The sequence below is a fragment of the Ursus arctos genome, unplaced genomic scaffold (assembly GCF_023065955.2).
Source record: "Ursus arctos isolate Adak ecotype North America unplaced genomic scaffold, UrsArc2.0 scaffold_22, whole genome shotgun sequence".
Classification (NCBI taxonomy): domain Eukaryota; kingdom Metazoa; phylum Chordata; class Mammalia; order Carnivora; family Ursidae; genus Ursus; species Ursus arctos.
The window spans coordinates 33,094,699-33,117,946 of NW_026622897.1; the positions used below are offsets into that span (position 1 = coordinate 33,094,699).

Below are 23,248 nucleotides of genomic sequence, written 5' to 3' on the forward strand. Positions count from 1 at the left end.
TGCCCACGGCTCCTGTCCCTGTGCTTTAATAAAACCACCTTTTTGCACCAAAGACATTTCAAGAATTCTTTCCGGGCCGTTGGCTTCGAACCCTAACATCTTTCCTACGTCATAAAATAGTGTTAATAATAATTCATAAAAGAAAATCTTTGCAAAGATAAAAAGAGGTGGTTAACGGAAACGGTTCTGCCAAGTGCCTAGAAGTAGCAGGTATTCAAATAACGTAGCCAGTGGCAGGAGACGCAGATGCAGCGGTGGCCAGGCAACGATAAACTACACGCAATCGCAGAGCCTTCAAAGGGACTACGCACTTAGTCACCATCCTCCGCAGACAAACTTCAAGGGAAAAATTTGGACTGTCAACTCTTATTTACAACTGCTGCTGGCTGGAAGTGTAATATCTACTGTTCCCAATAAAATTCCAGTACAATAATAAATCTCTACACTCCACGGGCTTGTAATAATAGAATCATACCGTTATAGCTCTCTTCATACCTCCATTTACAATAGGGATTTGGAAGTTTCAGTTTTAAAGGTGCTTTTGTCCCAACGTTACAGTAGCTATAGTTAGTACCCCATGGTTATTTTGTCAGAAACTTAACACCAAATCTAACCTAATAGAAATGTTTTACATGTATGTGTTAAAAAGTCTATTTCACGGGCACCTAGGTGGCTCAGTTGTTAAGCGTCTGCCTTCGGCTCAGGGCGTGATCCCAGGGTCCTGGGATGGAGCCCCGCAACAGGGCTCCCTGCTCTGCTGGGAGCCTGCTTCTTCCTCTCCCACTCCCCCTGCTTGTGTTCCCTCTCTTGCTGGCTGTCTCTCCCTCTGTCAAATAAATAAGTAAAATCTTTAAAAAAAAAAAAAAAAAGTCTATTTCACTTTTCAAAAAAAGTCCCAATGTCAGAGACAGTTCAATTGTAAACCATCAGACCAAATCAATTTACATAAAAGACAAATTTAGACTAATATTTATAAAACATCCATTTTCATAAGTTTATCTTAAACACGGCCACAATACTAATAGCAGCAATCATTCTTTGGATTCTTACTAAATCCCGTGCTAAGTAATGTGTGAGTTCACCCATGAGTTCACCCATACTTGTGACTACTCTGTGGAGTTAGTACTACACTGCCAATTTTACAGCTGAGGATCTGAAGCTTATGGAAGAGAAAGAAACAGTTTACGCCTCCTGGGGGCTTAATACGTATACATACTACGCCAAATAGTCCACATATATTTTCTCATTAATCCTCAAAAAAACCCAATGAGATAAATGCAATCACCCCACTTACAGATGAGGACACTGAAGATGGAAAGCCTAATTAATGTTCTGAAGGACACATAGCCAGTAAATCAAGAAGTCAGAATTCAAGCCAATGGCTGACTTTAGAAGCATGCTTTTAAACTTAAAGCTATCCAATCTCTAAGTAACTTTTACTCAGTCATTCTGAAGTATTTAATGAGTATCTACTACAGCCAGGCACTACCCATACCATGATGAAAAAGAATGACTCCGCCCCTGTTCTGCCATTGTTCGTGGTGTAAGGGCACAGAGCCAGCCAGTGAAGAGCTGGCTGACCATACCAGGTCTAACTCCAAAGCCCAGGTTCTTAACCACACCATCTGCTGCAAAAGGCACCACAATCAGATCTTCTCCTAAACATAACTCAGGAAATCTTAATTAAGTTTCATATTAATTTGGCTTACTTTTTGCAAATGAATATTATTACTTTTAAAAAAGGGATTATTTGTGAACATTTTAAAGCACTGTAACTAGTCTCTTGTTTTCTCTATACAAACAGAAGCTTTCTTCCACATTATCAATGGGTAACACAGCAGGGCTCATGAAAGAATATCTGTGAAAAGTCTCACAGGCATAGTAGTTCTGAAAGGAGCTGAGGGTAGAATGTGAAAAAAACAATGCTCACAAAAAGCCCATGAGATATAAAGTTCTAGATGCAAAGGAGGCAGCCACATGTGAGTTTTAAAGAAAGAAAATAAAGGTAAAACCTCTGTTATTTGTTTACTGTGGGCTAGGTTGTCAGACAAACACTGCTGCTCAAAGCAACTCGAACTGTTCATCAAACATATAAAAAAAATTCTAATGGCACTGAGTTGCTCATCACATAAATAATTAACAGGCCAAAACAGAAGAAAAGCTCAAACTCAGAGGCAAGCAGAATCCTTTTCCCTGGAGACCTGTTGACCTGGACAAATGTTCACACTGGTTTTGACAGCTCTGTAGAGAGAGGGAAAGAGCTACCACAGGTTAAGGCCGGCTCAAGGTGGGGGGCCTGATGCATTTCCTCCCTACCTTAAGCTGGGACCCCAATGGTTAAGGAGAGAAGCAGACGTAAACAGGATTTTCCAAGTGCATTATCAGCTGGTCGAACCTCAAGTCACAAATTTAAACGTAGTTTAATGTGGCCCAAGACTTGCGGTGTCCCTAGAAGCCTGGAGGAACAAATATGCATCGACTCTGGGGGAACTTAACTTCATCCCTGATCCCAAATTATTCCTCCTGATCATTCTTAGGGACAATAGATAACAAACATGCAATGAAACAAGTCACCATAAATGAGCACCAAAAGAAAGAGAAATCAGAAACGGACAATAAAAAGAGGCCAAAGACATTCAGACACTGGGTTATTAGACACAGAATACAGAACAAATATCCTTACTATGCACATACATATGCTTAAAAACATCTGCAGGGATTTTTAAAAATCACACAGCGTATTTCAAAAGAAATAAGTGGAATTTCTACCCCATCAAAAACAATGAAAATAAATTCAAAGGACAGTTTTAAGAACAGATGGGCAGGGGGGCTTGCTTGGCTCAGTCCATAGAACAAGTGACTTCTGATCTTGGGGTCATGGGTTTGAACCCCATGTTGGGGTTAGAGTTTACTTAAAAAAAAACAACAACAGATGGGTGAATTGGAAGATCAATACAGCACAGAAAGATAAAACAAGGGAAAATACAAGAGATTAATAGTCATGGGAGGACAGAGTGATTCTTACATTTATTTAACTGAAGACTCCGAAGGGAGGAGAGAAAGAGCACAGAGAAAGGATTTTCTAGGAATGATGAAAGATACCAATTCACAGTTTCATGAAGTCCAATAAATCCTAAGCAGGATAAAAAGAATCTCCTACCTAGATTCCTCAGTGAAACCAGAGAACACCAAAGACAGCCAGCTGGAGGAAAAAACTGACTACTCCAAACAAAAAAAGCAAGTTAACTAATAGTTCATTTCTTAACAACAAAATGGAAGCCCAAAGATTCACTTTAAGTGATTAATTCTGCCCACTGGTGCCAAGGAAAGCTTAACATAAAATAGTTAAGCCAGGACAAAAAAAGGCAGTTTGGGGAAGGTAAAGGGGGGGGATGCCTTTGTGTCATATGCTAACCAACGTCTGGTGACTTAACATGGAACCCTACGTATTTTTTTCACTTTTCTTTTCTTTTTTTTTTTTAAGACTTTATTTATCTGACAGAGAGAGACAGCCAGCGAGAGAGGGAACACAAGCAGGGGGAGTGGGAGATGAAGAAGCAGGCTCCCAGCGGAGAAGCCTGATGTGGGGCTCCATCCCAGGACTCTGGGATCACCCCGGGAGCCGAAGGCAAACGCCTAAGGACCAAGCCACCCAGGCGCCCCTCACCTTGCTTTTCTATCTCCCATTGTTTTTGTTTTTTTTTTCTAATAAGTAACATTTTGTAAAGGCCTACTATGTGCCAGACTCTCTGCCTTTCATCTTCAGAACAACCCACTACGTAGTCTCTTATGTAAACGAACTTAGGAGTCTGAGTGATTTGCTCAAAGTCACAAGGCTCTTCCATGTTGAACTCTGCCTGGATCCTTTCTATGCTGCCTATTTTTCCCCTTCTCTGCTTTTTATCTCCTGCCAAGAATGGGAGAGAACCTTTTTGGACGCCACTTTCTAAAAGACAACATGCTTTTGAAGTCAAGATGAGAATCTCGGTTGGCTCTCCTCAAGTACTGAATAATCACTTAGTAAAAAATACACCAACAGGGGCGCCTGGGTAGCTCAGTCGTTAAGCTTCTGCCTTCGGCTCAGGCCCTGATCCCAGCATTCTGGGATCGAGCCCCACATCAGGCTCCCTGCTCCCCTGCTCGGCGAGAAGCCTGCTTCTCCCTCTCCCACTCCCCCTGCTTGTGTTCCCTCTTGCTGTGTCTGTCAAATAAATAAGATCTTTAAAAAAAAAATACAGCAACAGAACTTTTAAAAATTATTATTATTATTTTTTCAAGTAGGCTCCATGCCCAGCATGGAGCCCAACACAGGGCTTGAACTTACAACCCTGAGATCAAGGCTTGCATTTCTCCCTCTGCCGCTCCCCCTGCTTGTGATCATTCTCTCTCTGTCAAATAAATAAAATCTTTTAAAAAATTAATTACTAAAAATTAAAAAAAATGAGTTTCTTTAAGAGTCATTTACTGGACTTGTACTATTGATAAATTGTTGAACTCTAAAACAACAACAACAACAAAGAGTCATTTACTGGATGTGATGTTTGTATCCTTCCTTCAATGTCAGTTGCCAACCAATAAATGTCAAAGACTTCCTCTGATGGTGTCACAATTCACTTCCTTCTGTGGCGGTTTACTCTATCTCCACATTAATTAGATACATTATTCTGTATAATGCAAAGACCTCTCTACTGAGAACCAGTAGCTAGGTCTCTAATCTTACCCTGCTCTGGAAACTAGCAGTACAGTTGACCCTTGAACTCAGGGGTTAGGGGCACTGACCCCTGCGCAGTCCAGAAATCCCCATGTAACTTCTGACTCCCCTAAAACTTACCTACTAATAGCCTATTATTTATTGGAAGCCTTACTGACAACATAAACAGTTGATTAACACTTATTTTGTATGTTGTTTATACACTGTATTCTTATAACAAAGTAAGCTCGAGAAAAGAAAATGTTAAGAAAATCATATGGAAGGGAAAATACATTTACAGTACTGTATTCATCAAAAAAACCCCACATATAAGTGGACCTGCGGAGTTCAAACCCATTCTGTTCAAGGGTCAACTATACAGTGGTTAACCACTGGTTCTGGAGTCTGGGGAATGTGGGATTAACCCAAGCTCTAAAATTTACTAGTTGTGAGACCATGGGTAAACTGCTATCTTTTCAAAGTCTCTGATCCCTTTTCTGTAAAACAGGGATAATGTAAATATCTAACCACAGAGCTTTGAGAAACATGCAATAACTCTTTCATAGACATTAGCTATTATGAGTATCATCTTAAATACAAATCATAGGACTTCCTTGTGCTAACCACAGAGCCGGAGAAAAGCAGCATAAGAAAGTAAACACTACACTAAGAAGCAGCACTTTCTCTCTTGATCATTGCTGACATACTGACCAACTGACTCACTTTTCTGTCTTCATGATCCCTCCTCTATAAGAAGGAAATAATCATATTTGTCTAAAAGTATGGGATTAAAAAAAAAATAATTTTTAAGGTTCACCCTCTTCAATAGCTTATGAATGGCAAAGACCTTTTAAAGAATAATTTATCTTGTAATCCTAATAACCCTTTTGACTCCCCAGCGATGGCAACACAAACCAACAAGGTTTCCTAATGAGGATTTCCTAGGTCTTCCTATGTTGGGATTTATAAATAACTGCTAGATAATCATTTGTAATCCATACTCACCATCTATAATAGACATGTTTCCAGATGTTGACACAGTGGTCTTTGAACTTCTGCTTCGAGTAGAAGTCTCTAGACCAGTGCCTATTGTTAGAATAATGAGCGGTCACTATACAATTCCATCAGTAGCCAAGGTTTTTTTTTTTTTAAGACAATGCCAAAATGAAATGTAAATAAAGTTATGTCAAAGCATAGTTTATGTATAAGAAGTCAAAGACATATATAACAAGAAACACATAGTCTAATCAACTTTCAAAAAACTATACTTAAACCACATTTGGTTCATACTCTTCCACTCAAAATTTAAGGAAACACTGTGTCAACTTTAAGGATAATGAAAATAAATTATCACCAGAGTATGAGGATCTCTTTCCTTGGAAATTTTTAACTTTCAAGTACTATTTTACCAGCTTAAAATTCCTATGGATAAATATTTAATAAAAACAATTTAAAAATATTCCTAGAAACAAATTTATACAATGCATCAGGAAGTCACTGGATAACCAATTTTCTATTATTTGGATGATTCAATGACAACAGTCCCACGTTAAATATAATGATGGCAATTCATGTTAATTACTGCTTTAAGAGATCAAATTGTTTTAGGGTAGTTTTCTTTTTGAACAAATTTTATGAAGCCATAAATGCCCATATGAATGTGGGCATTTGTATCTTAGGACAGTAAAAAAATAATAATGTTTATGACTTGGAGTTTCTTTCTGCTGCCAATGGTCATTAGGTAGTCATTTTCCTCAGCAGCTCATATTTGCCTATTATTTTATATGTGTGAGAGTAAATAAGACGTTAAATGTACGCAAAAGGTACTGTGAGAGGAGCGTAGTGAAGTTCCTGAAGAAATGTTAAGAGTCATTAAAACATTACATGCACGTGGCCATTAAAATTTATTTAAATAAACATACACGTTAGAACTGTATTAAGGAGTGACTTTACGCATTATAAAAACAAAATTTCAGAAAACTGCATAACTTAATTTTGACGACAGGAATACAGTCCTGTGTGTCCCATTCAACTGCCAAGTCTGAATATGTGTGAAAGCCAGTACTTAATGCTAACCTCTTCCTCTCTGAGACCCTCCTCTCAAGGCTGAACTCTGCCCTCTTCCTCCTCGCCGGCCTCTTCCTCGGCCTCTTCCTCTGTTGGCTGCTGCTGTGACATCCTCATCAGAGTCATCGGCCATCTGTTCTGCCAAATCTATACTCATAAGATCCTCAGCGCTAAAGGCGGAAGCAGAGTCTTCAGATTGAGATCTGAGGGCTCTGGCCCTTGTCATTGCCTGAGAGGGAAAGTGGAGAAAATACACATTAGTAGATAATGCAGCATCCTAAGTCATTAATCTGGTCATTCGGGTAACATTTAATATCATGAAACTGTCTACACTATTATTTTCACTAATCATGCTATAAAAATGCCAAGCAGGAGAACTCCCCCATCTATCAAATTCAATTCCTATGATTTGTCAGATCAATCTGCCATACTATCTGTAAAATGAGACCTTTTGAAAAGGTGTGCTGAGAACGATAACATTTCACAGAATCAAAACTTTTAGAACAGGTAAGAATACTGGCAATCACCCCTAATTCAACATCACCATTTGTAATAGACTGTCATCATTTGAGCTACTCTGTACAATGGGCTCTTAATAAATAAGAAAAATGGTTACAAAAAAATGGCTGTTATCTCTGGGTGATAAAATTTCACGGTGCTCTTGTTTTCTAATTTACAAATATTATAAATTTTCTACAATATAGTTTTCTAAAATATTACTTTATAATCAGAAAATCATGAGCAATAATCTCTTATAAAAATTAAGGAAAATTAAGAATAAGAAGATAAAAAGAGGGGCGCCTGGGTGGTTCAGTTGGTTAAGTATCCAACTCTTGATTTTGGCTCAGGTCATGATCTCAGGGTCGTGAGATGAGGCCCTGCATCAGGCTCCATGCTCAGTTTGGAGCCGGCTTGTCCTTGTCTTTCTGCTCTTCCCCACCACCTTGTGCTCTCAAATAAATAACTATATAAAATCTTAAAGAAAACAAAACCGAGATAAAAAGAATTAAGTAGAATATAACAACTGAAGGCCTAGAAAAGAATAAAAAGCTTAGGACCAAGAATATGCCACAAATTTTAATTTGATAAGAAACTGCCTAGAAAAGACAAGTTTGAGACTTAATGAAATATTTTAACTCTGAAATGAATACAGATTTTCCAGATAAAAATAAAATAAAAGCAATGCTGCCCTGGGTGCTTCCCTTAAACCAATCAAAATGTAGTTGAGAACAGAAATGAGACATAATATTCTCAATAAAATTAGAAAATAGCTCCAACTTCAAAACACAAAATCTCTGAAGAACTAATGGATATAATGAATATCTGACCTAAGGAACAAGGTAGAGAAGAGTCTTAGTATAGAGCTCTGTAAAACGGATCTATATATCCTCAGTGACCATGACTAGTCTCTCTTGCTTAGAATAAAAAATTCTGGGTCTAAGAATAGGTAGGTGGAGCATTTCTGAGCTCTCTGTGATACCATGAACTAAAGAGAGGCAAGGCTAAATGAGGAGATGAGAACAAAGCACGTAGGGTAGAAGTAGGAGTGAAGTGGGAGGTGGGAGATAATCCAGCTGCATGAGGATGATCTCAGTTTAAAGGAAGTAACAGCTTAATCATGGCATGAAGAGCTCAGCATAACATTACCATGTAAAAAGAAGAAACTTCAGAGAACATAACAAAAAATACAAAGAAAAAATAGCAGAAAAAGATTTCAGCTCATTTTTCTTGTTCCAGGTGAAGTACAGTCAATCCTCATTATTCCAGGATTCTGTATTTGCAAATCACCTACTTGCCAAAATTTATTTGTAATCCCCAGAATACTCCTGATACTTTTGCAGTCATGTGTGGACCTGTGCAGAGTGCTAAAAATTCTGAATCTCCTGACACACATGTTCCCAGATGAAGACGAATGAAACACTCAGCCTTCCTGTTTCAGTTCTCACACTTTAAACAAGTGTTCTTTCTGTAGCATATTTAGTGCCATGTTTTTCATATTTTTGTGCTTTTGGCTGGTGATTCAATGTAGCTGAAGTGCTGTCCAATACTCCCCAGAAGGCTGTGATGTACCTTACAGACAAAATATGTGTGTTCAATAAGCTTCATTCAGCTATGATTATAGGGTTGCTGGCTCTAAATTCAATGTCAATGACTCAACAATATATATTAAAACAGAAACACACATGAAAAAGGTTTGTACTGATCAGTGGATAAAAATGTTGTAACCAGTAGTTGGCAGGAACCCAATCCTGTATTTCCCCTAAGAGCATACAGTTGAGTATTCACTAGTTTAGTGTTTGCAGTGACAAAGACCATAAAGAAATAACAAGAACCAGCTGTACTACATTTTCTTACAGTAAATTTAAAGGGAAAAAGGAGACCTAAATTACTTAATTAATAAGACAGATCTAATTGATGTATGTTGAACTTTCTACTCTGTAAATAAATATATACTTCTTTGCAAGACCTCATGAAATGTTTAACTAATACATCATGGGGTGTTAAGAAAAATATCAACTAAGTTCTAAATAGTAAAGGCTGTTATATAGTCTAATTGACACGAATAAAATAAGAAATTAATGATAATAAAACAAAAACACCTGCCTCCAAACCATAAAACTAAAATTGTAGAAATCTAGAAAATAATACAAATATTGTATACCAAAATACATGAAACAAAGCAGTGTTTATAAAGGAAGCTTACAGCCTGTTAAAAAAGAATGAATGTAAATAAGTAGATTTGATATTTAAAAAGTTAGGACAAATAAAACCCATCCAAAGGCAATTATGAGAAATCAATAAAGATACAATCATAAATAAATTTTAAGCAAAAATCCATTAAAATTAGTACTAATTTAAGAACTGATCCTCAAGGACAAAGCCACATTGATAAAAATCACTAACTTAATAAAAAGGGAAAAAAAAGACAAATATACACCATTAAAAATCTGAATGGAGGGGAAAAAGGATTGAGGGAAAATTAAAAGAATCTTGACAAAATTCTCTTCAATTCTAAGTAATTTGAAAACTCAAATGACCTAAATGGATCCAACAACAGACATACAGTCTCAACAGACTAATAATAGTATCAAAGACTAAAGTGAGAAAATTGTTAAAGGAACAATATCCCCAGAAAAGGAACCATAACCAGAAAGTTTCACAGGAATTCCATCAAATCTTCAAAGAACAGATAATTCCACTATTTCCACAGTACCAGAGCAAAAAGAAAGCAAGTTTCCAATTTCTTTATACAAAGCCAGCAAAAACTGACAAACAACTGCAGGCCCGAAAAGAAGATTACAGGATCTTACTTATGAATATTAAAGTAAACAAAGAGAATCCAGGAACATATGGAAAAACCAGGATACCCATTACCAGAAGGTTCACAAAGGGGTAACAAGGATGGGGCAATGACAGAATATGTTTTAATATAATTCGCCAAATTAATAGAATGAAGGAGGAAAAATCCCACACGCCTAACTCCACAGATGTCAAAAAGGCACTTAATTCATCACCTGTTCTGGATTTGAACAAACCCCAAAACTCTTCTTTTACACGACAAATACCCTAAAATATGCTACCCCCTCCCCCCCACATACTGTATATGCACACTTTCCTGTGAACGCTCTTACAGAAAGACCAATGCCCTAGGCACAAAAACCAAACCAAACACACATTACTGGGCAAAGAACATGACCAGGTGTTTCATGTAAATACAAATGGTTTATAAACATAAAAATCACTGAGTCACTAGTAACAAAAGTAGTACGAGTTAAAAACAATTGTAAGAAACAGTTTCCTCACCCCTCGGATTTGTAAAGATCAAAAGACATCATAATTTGTCATGATGACAAGGACGTGGGGAAATAAGCACTCCCAAATACTGGTGAGAATGCAAACTGGTGTCACATCTCTGGAGTGATATGGCAGTATCCAGCAAAAATTTAAGATGCATATGCCCTTTTATGATTATTTCTTGAAATGAATTACCCACCATCGTTTCCAAATTTTATACCTTCCCTTTGTCTAAATACCATACCTTCATTTTATCATTTAACATTACATTTAACTATTTTAACTCCACTTTTCTGTGCAACAGACTCTGGAGTTTATGGATATATGTGATATATGTTACTTCTAAGAATAAGCAGTGGAATTCTAACTGAGCTCAGGAGTGTAGGTCCAGAGCCATCGTTAAGTGCAGGTCTAGAGCCACTGATAGGACAATATTTCCATACACTTTTTTGTGAGATTCGAAAACCTACTATCCAGGTAGTACACCTTTTTTTTGTTGTTTTAACTGTGACAAATATACATACGTAAAATTGAGCATCTTAACCATTTTTAAGTGTACAGTTCATTGGCATGAAGCCATTCACACTGTTGTGCAAAATCACCACATCCACCTCCAGACCTTTCTCGTCATTCAAACTGAAACTGACACTCCATACCTGTTAAAAAATAACTCCCCATTCCCTAACCCCCCTTCCCCTCATTACCACTATTCTACTTTCTGTCTGTACGAATTTGACTACTCTAGAGATCTCATTTCAGTGGAATCATGTAATACTCATCCTTTCACCTGTCTTACTTTGCTTAGTATGTTTTCAAGGTTCGTCCATATTGTAAAATTATTGAGCTTCATTCCTTTTAAGGCTAAGCAGAAGTCCATCATCACACATATACACCTCGTTCTGTTTATCTGTACACCTTCTGATGTCCATTTGAATTGCTACTACCTTTTGGCTACTGTGAATGCTATGAGCATGGGTGTACAAATATCTGAGTTCTTGCTTTCAATTCCTTGGGGTAAATACCTAGAAGTGCAATTGCTAAGTCACATAATTCTATTTTTAACTTTTTGAGGAATCATACTATTTTCCACAGAAGCTTTTACATTCCCACCAGCAATGCACGAGGCTTACGAAATTTCTCCATATTCTTGGCAACACTATTTTCTTTTTTGTAATAGTCATCTTAATAAATGCAAAGTGGCTTTGTGGTTTTGATTTGCATTTCACTAGTGATGTTGAGCATCTCATGTGCTTATTGGTCACCTGTTTATCTTCTTTGCAGAAATGTCTATTCAAATCCTTCATCCATTTTTTAAGTTGTTTTTTTGCTTTTGTGATTGAGTTTTAGGAATTCTTTTTATGTTCTGGATATTAATCATTTACCAAATACATGATTTGCAATTATCTTCGCCCATCCTAGGGGGTGCCTTTTCACTTTGTTGACAGTGTTTAGTATTACAGTTTGAAATAGAGTTATCAACCGTGCCTCAAATTCAGGTAGAACACAGGAAACCAGAGGCTGGGTAAACTATGGACTATGGGCCAGACTAAGAATAGATTTTACATTTTTAAAGGATTATTTAAAAAAAACAAAACAAAACAAAACCAACCACATACACAGAGAAGAATATGTGACAAAGACCACATACGGCCTGCATAGCCCAAAATATTTATTGCTTGGCCTTTTATCTAAACGTGAACTTATAGTTAAAGAAAATACTTAGAGCTTTTCAATGTGAACAAGAGGTTTTAAAGCCTCTTGGAAGGACTAATGCTTTTGTCTGTTTGTTTAAATAATTTAAACACGGTACTAGGATTCATGTTCTGACCTAAATGATTCTACATGGCTGGGAGTTACAGCTCAGGAAAGTCTCAAACTCCATTACAAGTCCTAAATAGTATGCTAAGCATAAAAACCATTTATAACATCCTATGGCAAGCTGACAAATTACCTAGGAAACCCCGATTACCTGCTAAAGTCTTAAAATATAGCTGAAAAATCTAAACCCAAAAGTGCTTTCTTCTGATAAACTCCCAAATGCAATTTGTCATGTCCTCTACTACCTTCCTTTTATAAAATATTCGCTCTAATTCTTTAAAAGACTAATGAAAAACTGAGCTTAGGGGCTCCAAACACAAAGGGCATGCCAAGAACTATTTCTGTCATCTGTTAAGTTGAAATGGTTAAGTTTAAATGACCTAAGAACTAGGAGTCATTTCTTTCTTCTAGTATTCATTCTTGCTATTTAGCAAACTCTCTTCTAACTTTAAGGGTGCTCTGTAAGATGAATACAAATATAAATATGGGAAGGGATCCCTAATCTCTAGCTTCCTCCTCTTAGCTCCCCAAAACCATCTTGTAAAACACACAGCAGTTGCATCTATGCTTCTGAGGGACACTGATTTTTTAAATTCTGTACATCAAAACTTTCAGAAATTTCAGATATTTAGTCATTCATTAGCCATACATTATATTAACATTATTATAATATAAAGTTCTGATAGGACACAGTATGGTAGAAAAGTCTAGACTTGAAGGTAGATATAGGTTCAAATCCCACCTCACCATGTATCCTTTACTGTGCTCTCACTGTCATTTGTGAAATGGAAACTGAAATTGTGTATGTGACACATCTAGAAAAAATCCAATAAGTGAAAATTTAATGAATACCATTTGCCCTTTCCCCTTTAAAACAGCAATGAATAAAACCAAGTAGGTAATGCGTTCTGCTTTTTCCACTACATTTATGTAGGGGAATGACTTTGACATCGGGAATGTTGAATGTGAAATTCAGTGGATGGCGAGAGCTTTTAGTTCTATAATCAAGTACTGAAAGCTATTAATGAAAGGGAAGAAGGAGGCAGGAAAAAAACTGTAGTCAGTACTGGTACTACTGCTGCTAATGCTAGTAATGTTGAAAAATTCTCCATACTACATGATGGAGACAGTGTAAGTTGTACAAAGGGAAGAAACCGGACACAAAACTAGACACTGAGATTATCCTTGCATATCCTCTCTAAAAAATGGTTCTTAACTGAGTTACTGTACTGCTCCTATTTCTACATATTCTAATGAACGGGGACATAATTTTTTGGGGGGTGACTTCCCCATAGTAAACACAGGGCATCAAACTTTTGTAGTACGAGAAAAGAAAAAAATAACACCCAAAATGCTATGTTCCTATTCCTTAATATTCCAGGTAAGGAACGTTATTGGATCAGCCTAAAATCCTAAGTAGCCTGTACGCTATGACAGACGATGAAGTAAATCAGATACAGACTTGGAGATTTTATTTAAAAAAGAAAGAAAAAGGTCTGTCTCATGGCCTTTAGAGATGGCACCAAAGAATATTTGATAACTGATTTTTCCTCTGTCAGGATTTAAACTGCTTCACATGAAAGGCTGCGGTATTACCTAGTGGTCATCAGTAGATCAACCACTAAACAGGGATTCCTTTGGAAAAGAGGTCAGAGGAAAAAGGAGTAAATTGAGAGTCCCATTCTCCTTAGGCAGGGTTCTTTTCCTTTTTAGTGTCCTGGGTACTGACTTTTACCTAAGGAGTGTGCTTAAAACAAGGCAAAAAATATTTAAAGGGCAGGGGTGGGGGGGAGAAGGGTGTCTTATTAATTCTTTTTTGCTTGCAGCAGAGAAAATAGTGGAAGCTATAAAAATTAATTTGAGGGATGTGTCGAGTGCTCTGGCTCTTGCCAATTCACCGCCTGTCAGAGGCAGTTCTGAAATACTTAGGAAAATGTCAATGGACTAGTGAGACTGTTAATTCAGCGAGGGTGACCCTTTAAGGTCATGCTAAGGTTTAATATTTTTCTTTCTACATATGTCTGCCTCACCTACTAAACCGAGAGTCTCTGCTGAACACGAACCACACATTTTCCATATCTGTATTGCTAATGCAAAGTAGAATGGCTAGGCTATAACGGATACAAATGAAAGCAATAAAGACAAAATCCCAACAGTAAATAGTTATGAGATAACCTTTAAATACTAGATGGCAATCATAAAACACTAAGGACAATCATGGGCGCCTGGGTGGCACAGCGGTTAAGCATCTGCCTTCAGCTCAGGGCGTGATCCCGGCGATCCGGGATCGAGCCCCACATCAGGCTCTTCCGATATGAGCCTGCTTCTTCCTCTCCCACTCCCCCTGCTTGTGTTCCCTCTCTCGCTGGCTGTCTCTCTCTCTGTTGAATAAATAAATAAAATCTTTAAAAAAAAAAATAAATAAAACACTAAGGACAATCATAAAATAGAAAAATATATTTCAACTGTGAATTCACCAAGTACCAGATAGAGGCCCGAAGTTTCAGTAAATGGTTGCTAACCAGAAGTTCCTAAACTGCAAAGAGACTGAGAAAGACAGCATGGATAGTGATCAAGCCCATTTCAACATTTTAGAAAGCCCAGTGGACACTGCATATTTATCTTTGGTAATATTGCTAGCAAAACTCAAGTTTCTTCCTTTTTGCCCAAAATAATATCAGCTCAGTAGGGTAAAATTTCATCTTAGGCTAATAAGATGCTCTGATAGCAATTATGTATTATTTTGATTACTAAGGGCTCTTGTTATATATGCCCCCCGCAGACACACAATTAAATAAGTTTCAGACAAGAGAAAAAGGATAAAAAGGGGATATCAGCAAGCCGAATATTGGTAGTCTGCACTGGTATAAATCAAAGGCAGCTATCCTCAGCCAATCCCTGCTCAGTTCTATCTACCAAAGCAAGGTCCCATGGACTATTCTAAACAAACCTACTAGTCATTCTAGCTTAACAAACTGACATAGAAGCACAGTAATTTACACGAGAAATTACCTCTCGAACTTCATCATCTTCTTCATTAGTGTTTTTTTGTCTGCTTTCTCTGAAACGGCGTACCTGTGTTAAAACAGTAAATCAAAAAAGTTGCTTAGTCCTATCATGGAAATATAAAACAATGGGCTACGACTCATTAAGAAATGCTTTCCATTACAACATAAAACTTGGGAATTTTTGTTTCATATTTTTATTTAAATTCTAGTTAGTTAACAGGTAGCGTCATACTGGTTTCAGGAGTAGAATTCAGTGATTCATCACTTACATATAATACCTAGCGCTCATCATAACAAGTGTCCTCCTTTTTTTTTTTTTTTAAGATTTTATTTATTTATCCGACAGAGAGAGAGACAGCCAGCGAGAGAGGGAACACAAGCAGGGGGAGTGGGAGAGGAAGAAGCAGGCTCATAGCGGAGGAGCCTAATGTGGGGCTCGATCCCATAATGCCGGGATCACACCCTGAGCCGAAGACAGACGCCCAACCGCTGTGCCACCCAGGCGCCCCAACAAGTGTCCTCCTCAATTGCCATCACCACCTAGACCATCCCCCACCCACCTCCCCCCATCAACCTTCAGTTTGTTCTCTATTGTTAAGTCTCTTATGGTTTGCTTCCCTCTTTTTTTCTTCCCATAAGTTCATCTGTTTTGTTTCTTAAATTTCACATGAGTGAAATCCTATGGTATTTGTCTTTCTCTGACTTATTTTGCTTAGTATAATACATTCTAGCTCCATCCGTGTTGTTGCAAATGGCAAGATTTCATTCTTTTTGATGGCTGAGTAATATTTCATTATATACATACACATCACATCTTATACTACCATATTTATCACAATTATTCTGATGGCTAGGTAATATTCCATCATATATATATCATATATCATACACACACAAATACCACATCTTCTTTATCCACTCATCAGTCGATGGACATTTGCAGTCTTTCCATAGTCTGGCTATTGTTGATAATGCTGCTAAAAACATCAGGGTGCATGTGCCCTTTCAAATCTGTATTTTTGTATCCTTTGGGTAAATACCCAGTAGTGCGAAATTGCTAGGTCATATTTTTAACTTTCTGAGCAACCTCTATACTGTTTTCAAGAGAAGCTGCACCAAAAACTTGGAAATTTAAGGAGTTTTGTCGATTGATTAAAGAAATCATATTTTCCCAGTGACTTACATTAAAATTTCAGAATTGTACTCTAAAAATATATATTGGCCCTAAGCAAAACTGTATTACCACCTGCCAAAATGTTCCATGTCACTGAAAAATGGTCTATTAGACTGCAAAAGAAAAAAACTCTGATACCTATGAGTGTTATACTTCAGTAAAATCATTAAAAACAAAAATCTCTTCTTTCAGAGGCTTGAAATATTACATGGCTCAAATCATTCTTAGACACTTGGCTCTAAGACATCCAGGAGGCTCGCTAAAATAGTATCTGCGGGCAGCTGGGTGGCTCAGTAGGTTAAGCGTCCAACTCTTAATTTTGGCTCAGGTATGATCTCAGAGTCCCGAGATGAAGCCCACATACATCTCTGCACTCAGTCTCTCCCTGTCTGCCCCTCCCCCTGCTCACATGTGCATGCTCTCTCTCAAATAAATAAATCAATCTCTAAAAAAGTAGTATCTGAAGCGGGTGGGCCTCTGGAAATCATTTTATCAAGTCAACTACTAAATGTTTACTGTTTGCTGACAATGGTCCTGGAACCAAAAGGGAAACTAGAGATTTTAAAAAAATTCCTGCCCAACAGGCTCTTATATAGTATAGTTATGAAATTAGGGAAAAGCTCTATTTGCTTAATAATTTACTTAGCACCCCTTTACTGGGCACCCATTATGTGCCAAGCACTACTGTAGGAACTGAGAATCCAACAATGAACAAAATAGCTATGAATTCTGCCCCCATGGAGTCTAGGATCGTGTACCTGTGTATGGAGCCAACAAACAAAAACAAAATAAGAAGTTATATTGTGTTTTAGAAGGTGCGCCAGACTGAGTTAATTTACAGCTAGACTAAGAAAGCTCTGTCATCTCTGGGGAGCCATTTATTTACTGATGGTTCTCAACCTGCATAACCAGTTAGAAGCATGGCTTGATTATGAGACCAGAGGGGTATAAAAGATCCCCTGGGAACTTCTGCACAAATCTTGGTGTGTTCAATCCAGGGACCACTGTGTGCAAATAAGGACATGAGAGTTCCTCACAGGTATCTAATGCCTGCCCATAATCTCTTTCTTGACGCATCATATCTTTTGCCTTTAAATAAAAACCTTAAATAAGTATGCTCAGTGGAGTCTTGAGTTCTTCAAATATTTGAACCTGTGAACACTTTGCAAAAGACAATAAGTATGCAGAGAGAAATAAAGCAGGAAGAGGGTGAGGAACACTGCCGAGAGGTCACATATGAATAGAATGATCATGCAAGGCCTCACTGAGAAGGTAATTTATGAGCAAAGGGAATGAATTTTGCATAACTAGGAGAGAATATTCTAAACAAAGGAAAAAATGTGCATAAAGGCACTGGGGGAGGGGTGCTTGGGTGGCTCAGCCAGTTAAGTGTCTGACTCTTGGTTTTGGCTCAGGTCGTGATCTCAGGGGGGTGAGATTAAGCCTCCACATTGGGCTCTGTGCTCAGCTTGCTGTCTGCTCGAGATTCCCTTTCCGTCTCCTTCTGCCCCTCCCCCTGCCCTAAATAAATAAATAAGTAAATAAAATAGTTTTTTAAAAAGGCATTGGGGCAGAACGTATGGTATGTTTAAAAAATAGCAAGGAGGTTGCTGTGGCTCAAGTAGATACGAAGTTAAGAAAGTAACAGAAAGCCAGACTGAATAGGGTCTTGTAAAAAAAACTAGAAGCACATTTCTTTAAGTCAGGAGTGACTTGATCTGAAATGTTAGTATCACTGACAGCTGAACTAAGGACAGAATGGGGAGTGGAGGAAGGGCACAGGTAGAAAAAGGGAGACGAGTTTGGAGGCTATTAGAATAATCTAAGTGAGAAATGGCAATGCGATGGACCTCTGGTAGTGATGGGAGACTTCAGAAGTAGTCAGATTCTGTATACATTCTGAAATAATGCCAAAAGGACTTCTAGACAGTCAGATTCCAGGTGCCATAAAGAGAATCTACACATAGAGCAAAGACTGAAAATCAGCAATTCAGACTGGGAATGTTAGTGGTTTGAGGTGTCTATTAAACATCCAAGTAGAAATGTCTAGCAGACTGCTGACTGCAGAAATCTTGAGCTGAGAGAGGTCTGAGCTAGACTTTGGAAAATCACCACATTTACATCCAGGCAGCTGGATGAGATTACAAAGAGAAAGTGTAGCCGAAGAAGGGCTCCAAGGACTGAGTTCTGGGGACTTCCAATCTAAGAGGCAGGAGACATGCGAGAAACCAACAAGAGAAACTGAGAATATGCACCATTAGACAGGAAGAAAAGCAGAAGAGTGTGAGGTCCTAAAGCCAAAGAGAAAAAGGTTTCAAGAAGAGTTCAAGGGAGATTTAAGATGAACCCACAGTGGATTTAGCAATGGAGGTCATTGGTAACTTCGATGTGAGCAGTGTCACTGGAATAACGGGTCAAAACCCCTGGATGATGGGTGGAAGAGAAAAGGGAGGGAGAAAAATCAGGGCAGCAAATACAGAAAACTCTGAAGCAATTCTGCTATAAAAGAGAAACAAAGAAGATGAGTAGTAGCTAAAGGGAAATGGGAGTGAAGAGGGCTTTATTGTTTAAGCTGAAAGAAATGACAGTATCTTTGTTACGATTCAGTGGAGGGGATAAAAACTGTTTTTAAAAATGGCACAGTATGTGACAGTGCTCTAGGTAGTATATACCAGATCAAAAGTGCTAAGTCATTCGCAGAAATGAGTCAGTAAAAATACTGAGTAGGTACCATGTGCTGCCAGTGTTCTGGGACTTTACATGTATTCTTTTGATCCTCACGACAATCTTGAAGGAGTTTATTATCCCCATTTTACAGATGAGGAAATGGAGGTGGAGAGAGGTTTAAAAACTCACTGTTAGTTACACAGGTAGTAAGGGTTTTGATTTTGAACACAGGTGGTTTGGTCCAGAGTCCACACTCTTAGCTACATCCCCCCATCCCTTATGCACCCTCTCAGGAGTCATGATAGCTCTCCAGGTGGGGATGCTGAAGTTATTTGCTTTTGTGTTTATCTGTGTGTGTTTTTTTGTTTAAGTGTAGTTTTAGGTTCACAAAAAAACTGAGAAGGAGGTACTGAGATTTCCCGTATACCCCCCAGCCCCACAGATGCATAGACTTCCCTATTATCAACCTCCCTCCACCAGAATTGGTACATTTGTCACAACTGATGAACTTACACGGCCACATCATAATCACCCAAAGTCCAAACGTGGTGGTGGTTGTTGTTTTTAAGATTTTATTTTTAAGTAATCTCTATACCCGGCGTGGGGTTCAAACTTAAAACCCCAAGAGCAAGACTTGCATGCTCCACCAATGGGGCCAGGCAGGCACCCCCGAAGTCGAATTTATATTACGGTTCACTCTTGGTGTGCTAGGAGTCTGGAAAACGGTATAATGACATGCATCCACCTAAATTACAGTATCATACAGGGCAGTTTAACTGCCCTAAAAATCCTCTGCACACCTATTCACCCCTTCCCTCGCTCCTCACTCAACCCCTGCAACCTCTGATCTTCTTACTGTCTCTATTAGTTTTGCTTTCTTCCAGAATGTTGCACAGTTGAAATCATACAGTTTGTACGATTGTATAATTGATGATGTTGTATAGTTGAAATCATACAATCCTTTGCAGGCTAGCTTTTTCACTTAGTAATATGCATTTAAGTTTCCTCCATGACTCTTCACGGATTGACAATTCCTTTCTCCTTGGCCTAAATAATATTCCCAAGTCTGGGTGTTTCACAATTAACTTACCCATTCATCTACTGAAGGACATCTTAGTTGCTTTCAAGTTTTGGCAACTATGAATAAAGCTGCTATATACACCTGTGTGCAGGTTGTTATGTGAACATAAGCTTTCAACATCTTTGGGTAGATACCAAAGAGCACGACTGCTGGATCATATGGTAAGAGTACATTAAGTTGTTCAGGAAACTGCCAAACTGTCTTCCAAAGTGACCATACCATTTTGCATTTCCATCAGCAATGCGTGAGCATTCCTGTTGTCCACATCCCCACCAGAATTTGGTGTTGTCAGTGTTCCAGATTTTGGCCGTTCTAATAGGTGCATAGTGGTATATTTCATTACTAATCTGCATTTCCCTGATGACATATGATATAGAGCATGTTTTCATACGCTTATTTGCCATTTGTACATCTTTGGTGAGATGTCTGTTAAGTTCTTTGGTCTGTTTTTACATCAGTTTGCCTATTTTCTTACTGCTGGATTTTGTTTTGTTTTAAAAGATTTATTTGAGAGAGAGAGAGAGAGGAAGGAGGAACAGAGGGAGAGGGACAAGCAGACTCTGCACTGAGCATGGAGCCCGACTTGGGGTTCAAGTGGAAACCAAGAGTCGGACACTTAACCAACTGAGCCACCTAGGCGCCCCTTACTGCTGAGTTTTAAGAAGTCTTCGTATTTTTTTGGATAATAGTTCTTTATTAGATGTGTCTTTTACAAATATTTTCTCCTCCAAGTCTGTTGCTTGTCTTCTTATTCTTTTGACACAGTCTTTCACTGAGCAGTTTCTCATTTTGATAAAGTCCAGCTTATCAATTCCTTCTCTCACAGATCATACCTTTGGTGTCGTATCTAAAAAGTCATTGCCACACAAGGTCATCTAGATTTTCTCCTATGTTATCTCCTAGGAGTTTCATAGTTTAATATTTACATTTGAGTAGGATGGTCATGTTTTATTTCTGGTACCTAACGGAGAAATGCATCCCTGCCAAAAACTTATGAACCCCATATAACCAGAGTACTTGGCCTGGAATATTACTAGTTGCATACTGACATCATAAGGCTCTAAGAGAACCATGCTGACTAATTAAAAGCACTAAAATCAAAGTCAAAGGGAATGAGTTTTAAAAATGTTTTGTTCTGCTTAGAGGGAATCTAGAAGATACAGAAAATGATCCCCTATAATCTCATTACCTGAACATAACCAATGAGAATGTTTGGAATATTTTCTTTCATTCTTTGCACGTACACATACACTTGCATATAAACTAAAAATCACTGGAATCATACTGTATATAGTTTTAAATCTATTGCGTTCTTTCCCTATATAACATTGAAAATATTTCTCCACCTTCTTCAAAAGTATGATTTTTAATGCTGCACAGTATCTAGTGTGTATGTGCCAACATTTACTTCATCATACATTTTCCAAATTTTCCCACTGCAGACCACACTCAGATAAATTACTCCATACACAAATTTCCACCTCACTGTTGTCTTGGGAAAGGGATGAGTTAAAGGACAAATCTTAAGCCTCTTGATATACACTGACAAACTGCCTTCCAATGCAGCAGCTCAAACTAGACACTCCCATGAGCAGCATACTAAATACTTTTCTCAAACTGCCGTCACTCTGACAAATAACAAACACATCTGAGTTCCTTTGAACACCATTTTCATATGCTTATTACCATTTGTATTTCTTTTGTGAACCACTTATTCATGTCTTTGTTCATTATTCTATTGAAATGTTATGAGTATCAACCTTTCTTGCGCCCACATAGGAATATGTTCTTCATGTCAATACATTTTGTTTTTTGATAATCTGACATGCAAACATTTACAATTTCTATGCAGTCAAACCTAAGGGGCTTCTCCTCTGATCCTTCTACTGCATTTATGCTTAGAGATGAATTTGAATTTCTAGATAAAATTCAAAATCTCAAACAAAACCTACTAAAAAATTGAAAAGAACATAGTTTTCATCCTGTAAGGTTCATTTTAAAGCATTTTCATGATATTCAAGAGAAGATGCTATCTATGGAGAACAAAGCTAACATTTAATGGGTTTCAAGCATGTTTAAGATTCTGTTCCAGACCTTTTCTACTTTAATCCTCATTTTACAAACTCAATTTTGTAGATGAGGAAACTAAACAAATCAAAGAGGTTAAACAGTGGTTTAACAGAAAGAAAGTCAGCGCTGCTCTTGAGGAAAGAGTGTCTAACTAGACTTCTCCACCCCAAATTGGTTACCTCTTCATCGATCTTATCTTCTAGGGCATCAATATGACGCTCCTTAAGAAATCGCTGTGTTTTTTCCAACTGGTATTTCACTAATTCCTCTATGGCGTCTTTTTCTTCCTTGTCCACAAATTCTTGTACTGCTTCACCCATCCCCCTTTCTGTTAGAAGTGAGAGCTGCACATTCTGTAAAAGAGGCACAAATCACTGGATGCAGAAATCAGTATCTATTCCTTACCAAATAATTCTATATGAGCAAGGAAAATCAGGGTATAACGTCACCAGGGAAAAAAGACAAAAAAGTTATCCAGTTGCTGAAGGGAAACAAAATAAAACGAAACAATGGACAGTAAGTAAGCCTACTAATAAATTTTATGGGCCAGAAAAAGCCACGTAAAAATAAGAAACAGGAGTAGTGTTTAAGACAGGTGGGAATGTAGAGGCCTGAGTGGCTGGGATGTAGAGTCCTGAAATGCTAGCTGATGATTAAGAGATTAGGTTAACTGTGTAGTGGGCACAGTAATGGCCCCCTAAAGATGTCCACATCCCAATCTCTGGGCTGTGAATATGTTCGTGGCCAAGGAAAACTATGGTTGGTTACGGATGGAATTAAGATTACTAAACAGCTGACTGTACAATCAGGAGATTATCAGGGACTATGCAGGTGGGCCCAGTGCAATCATGAGCATCCTTAAAAGTGGAAGAGGGAGG

At 38.0% G+C, this 23,248-nt stretch overlaps 1 protein-coding gene across 5 annotated transcripts in view; it reads right to left on the minus strand.

Moving 5' to 3' along the window:
• MRE11 (MRE11 homolog, double strand break repair nuclease) overlaps window positions 1-23,248 on the minus strand; it is a 75,311-nt gene that overhangs the window by 19,261 nt on the left and 32,802 nt on the right. For all 5 annotated transcript variants that reach the window (XM_026505330.4, XM_026505329.4, XM_057316700.1 and 2 more), the window contains 4 exons: window positions 22,550-22,723; window positions 15,383-15,445; window positions 6,767-6,986; window positions 5,696-5,776 (listed from right to left, as the gene is read on the minus strand). In XM_026505330.4, the coding sequence (XP_026361115.1) occupies window positions 5,696-5,776; window positions 6,767-6,986; window positions 15,383-15,445; window positions 22,550-22,723 (538 nt within the window). The remainder of the gene's footprint in view (window positions 1-5,695; window positions 5,777-6,766; window positions 6,987-15,382; window positions 15,446-22,549; window positions 22,724-23,248) is intronic.